At 44.0% G+C, this 550-nt stretch overlaps 1 protein-coding gene across 1 annotated transcript; it reads left to right on the top strand.

Moving 5' to 3' along the window:
• Window positions 1-31: 31 nt before the first annotated feature.
• Window positions 32-390, top strand: LOC107682213 (dedicator of cytokinesis protein 8-like; the record flags this gene model as incomplete). The annotated part of the gene is made up of 2 exons (XM_016478535.1): window positions 32-184; window positions 290-390. Coding segments are annotated over exons 1-2 (242 nt in total), but the record flags the coding sequence as incomplete, so codon positions are not given.
• Between the last annotated feature and the right edge of the window lie 160 nt (window positions 391-550).

Below are 550 nucleotides of genomic sequence, written 5' to 3'. Positions count from 1 at the left end.
TTTGACACCTTGTTTGTTCTTGCAGAATTTCTCCAGAGTCAAGATGCAGGTGACAATGTCTTTGGCTTCGTTGGTGGGCAAGTCTTCAGACATCCACGAGGAGTACCTACGCCGCTCTTTCAGAACTATCCTGTTGTATGCGGAAGAAGACACGGAAATGCAGTCTACACAGCTGCCCTCACAGGTAACACTTTGGCCTAAAGTTTAGACCTTTAGACATCCAGCCCAAACAATAAGCATACTAAACATCAGTTTTAATTAATTACCTTACTGGTTTCTGTCTCCACAGGTGGATGAACTCTTGAGGAATCTAAACAGCATCCTCTCAGACACAGTCAAGATGAAAGAGTTCCAGAAAGATCCTGAGATGCTCATGGACCTCATGTATAGGTACACACATATTCTCCTGCAGCTAAAACAGAGTCTGCATCTGCATTTTGGATCCCAGGCCTGTGGTTTTCTTCTCTGCTTCCCATTTTCGCTGTGGTTTCTACTGTTTGTCTACTGTTTTTAGACTTACCATGGTAACCATGTGGCACATTTGAGCCCT

This window comes from Sinocyclocheilus anshuiensis, unplaced genomic scaffold, assembly GCF_001515605.1.
Source record: "Sinocyclocheilus anshuiensis isolate Anshui unplaced genomic scaffold, SAMN03320099.WGS_v1.1 C31868664, whole genome shotgun sequence".
NCBI lineage: Eukaryota > Metazoa > Chordata > Actinopteri > Cypriniformes > Cyprinidae > Sinocyclocheilus > Sinocyclocheilus anshuiensis.
The sequence above is the reverse complement of the archived record's forward strand: the minus strand, read 5'-3'. Positions and strand labels throughout refer to the sequence as shown.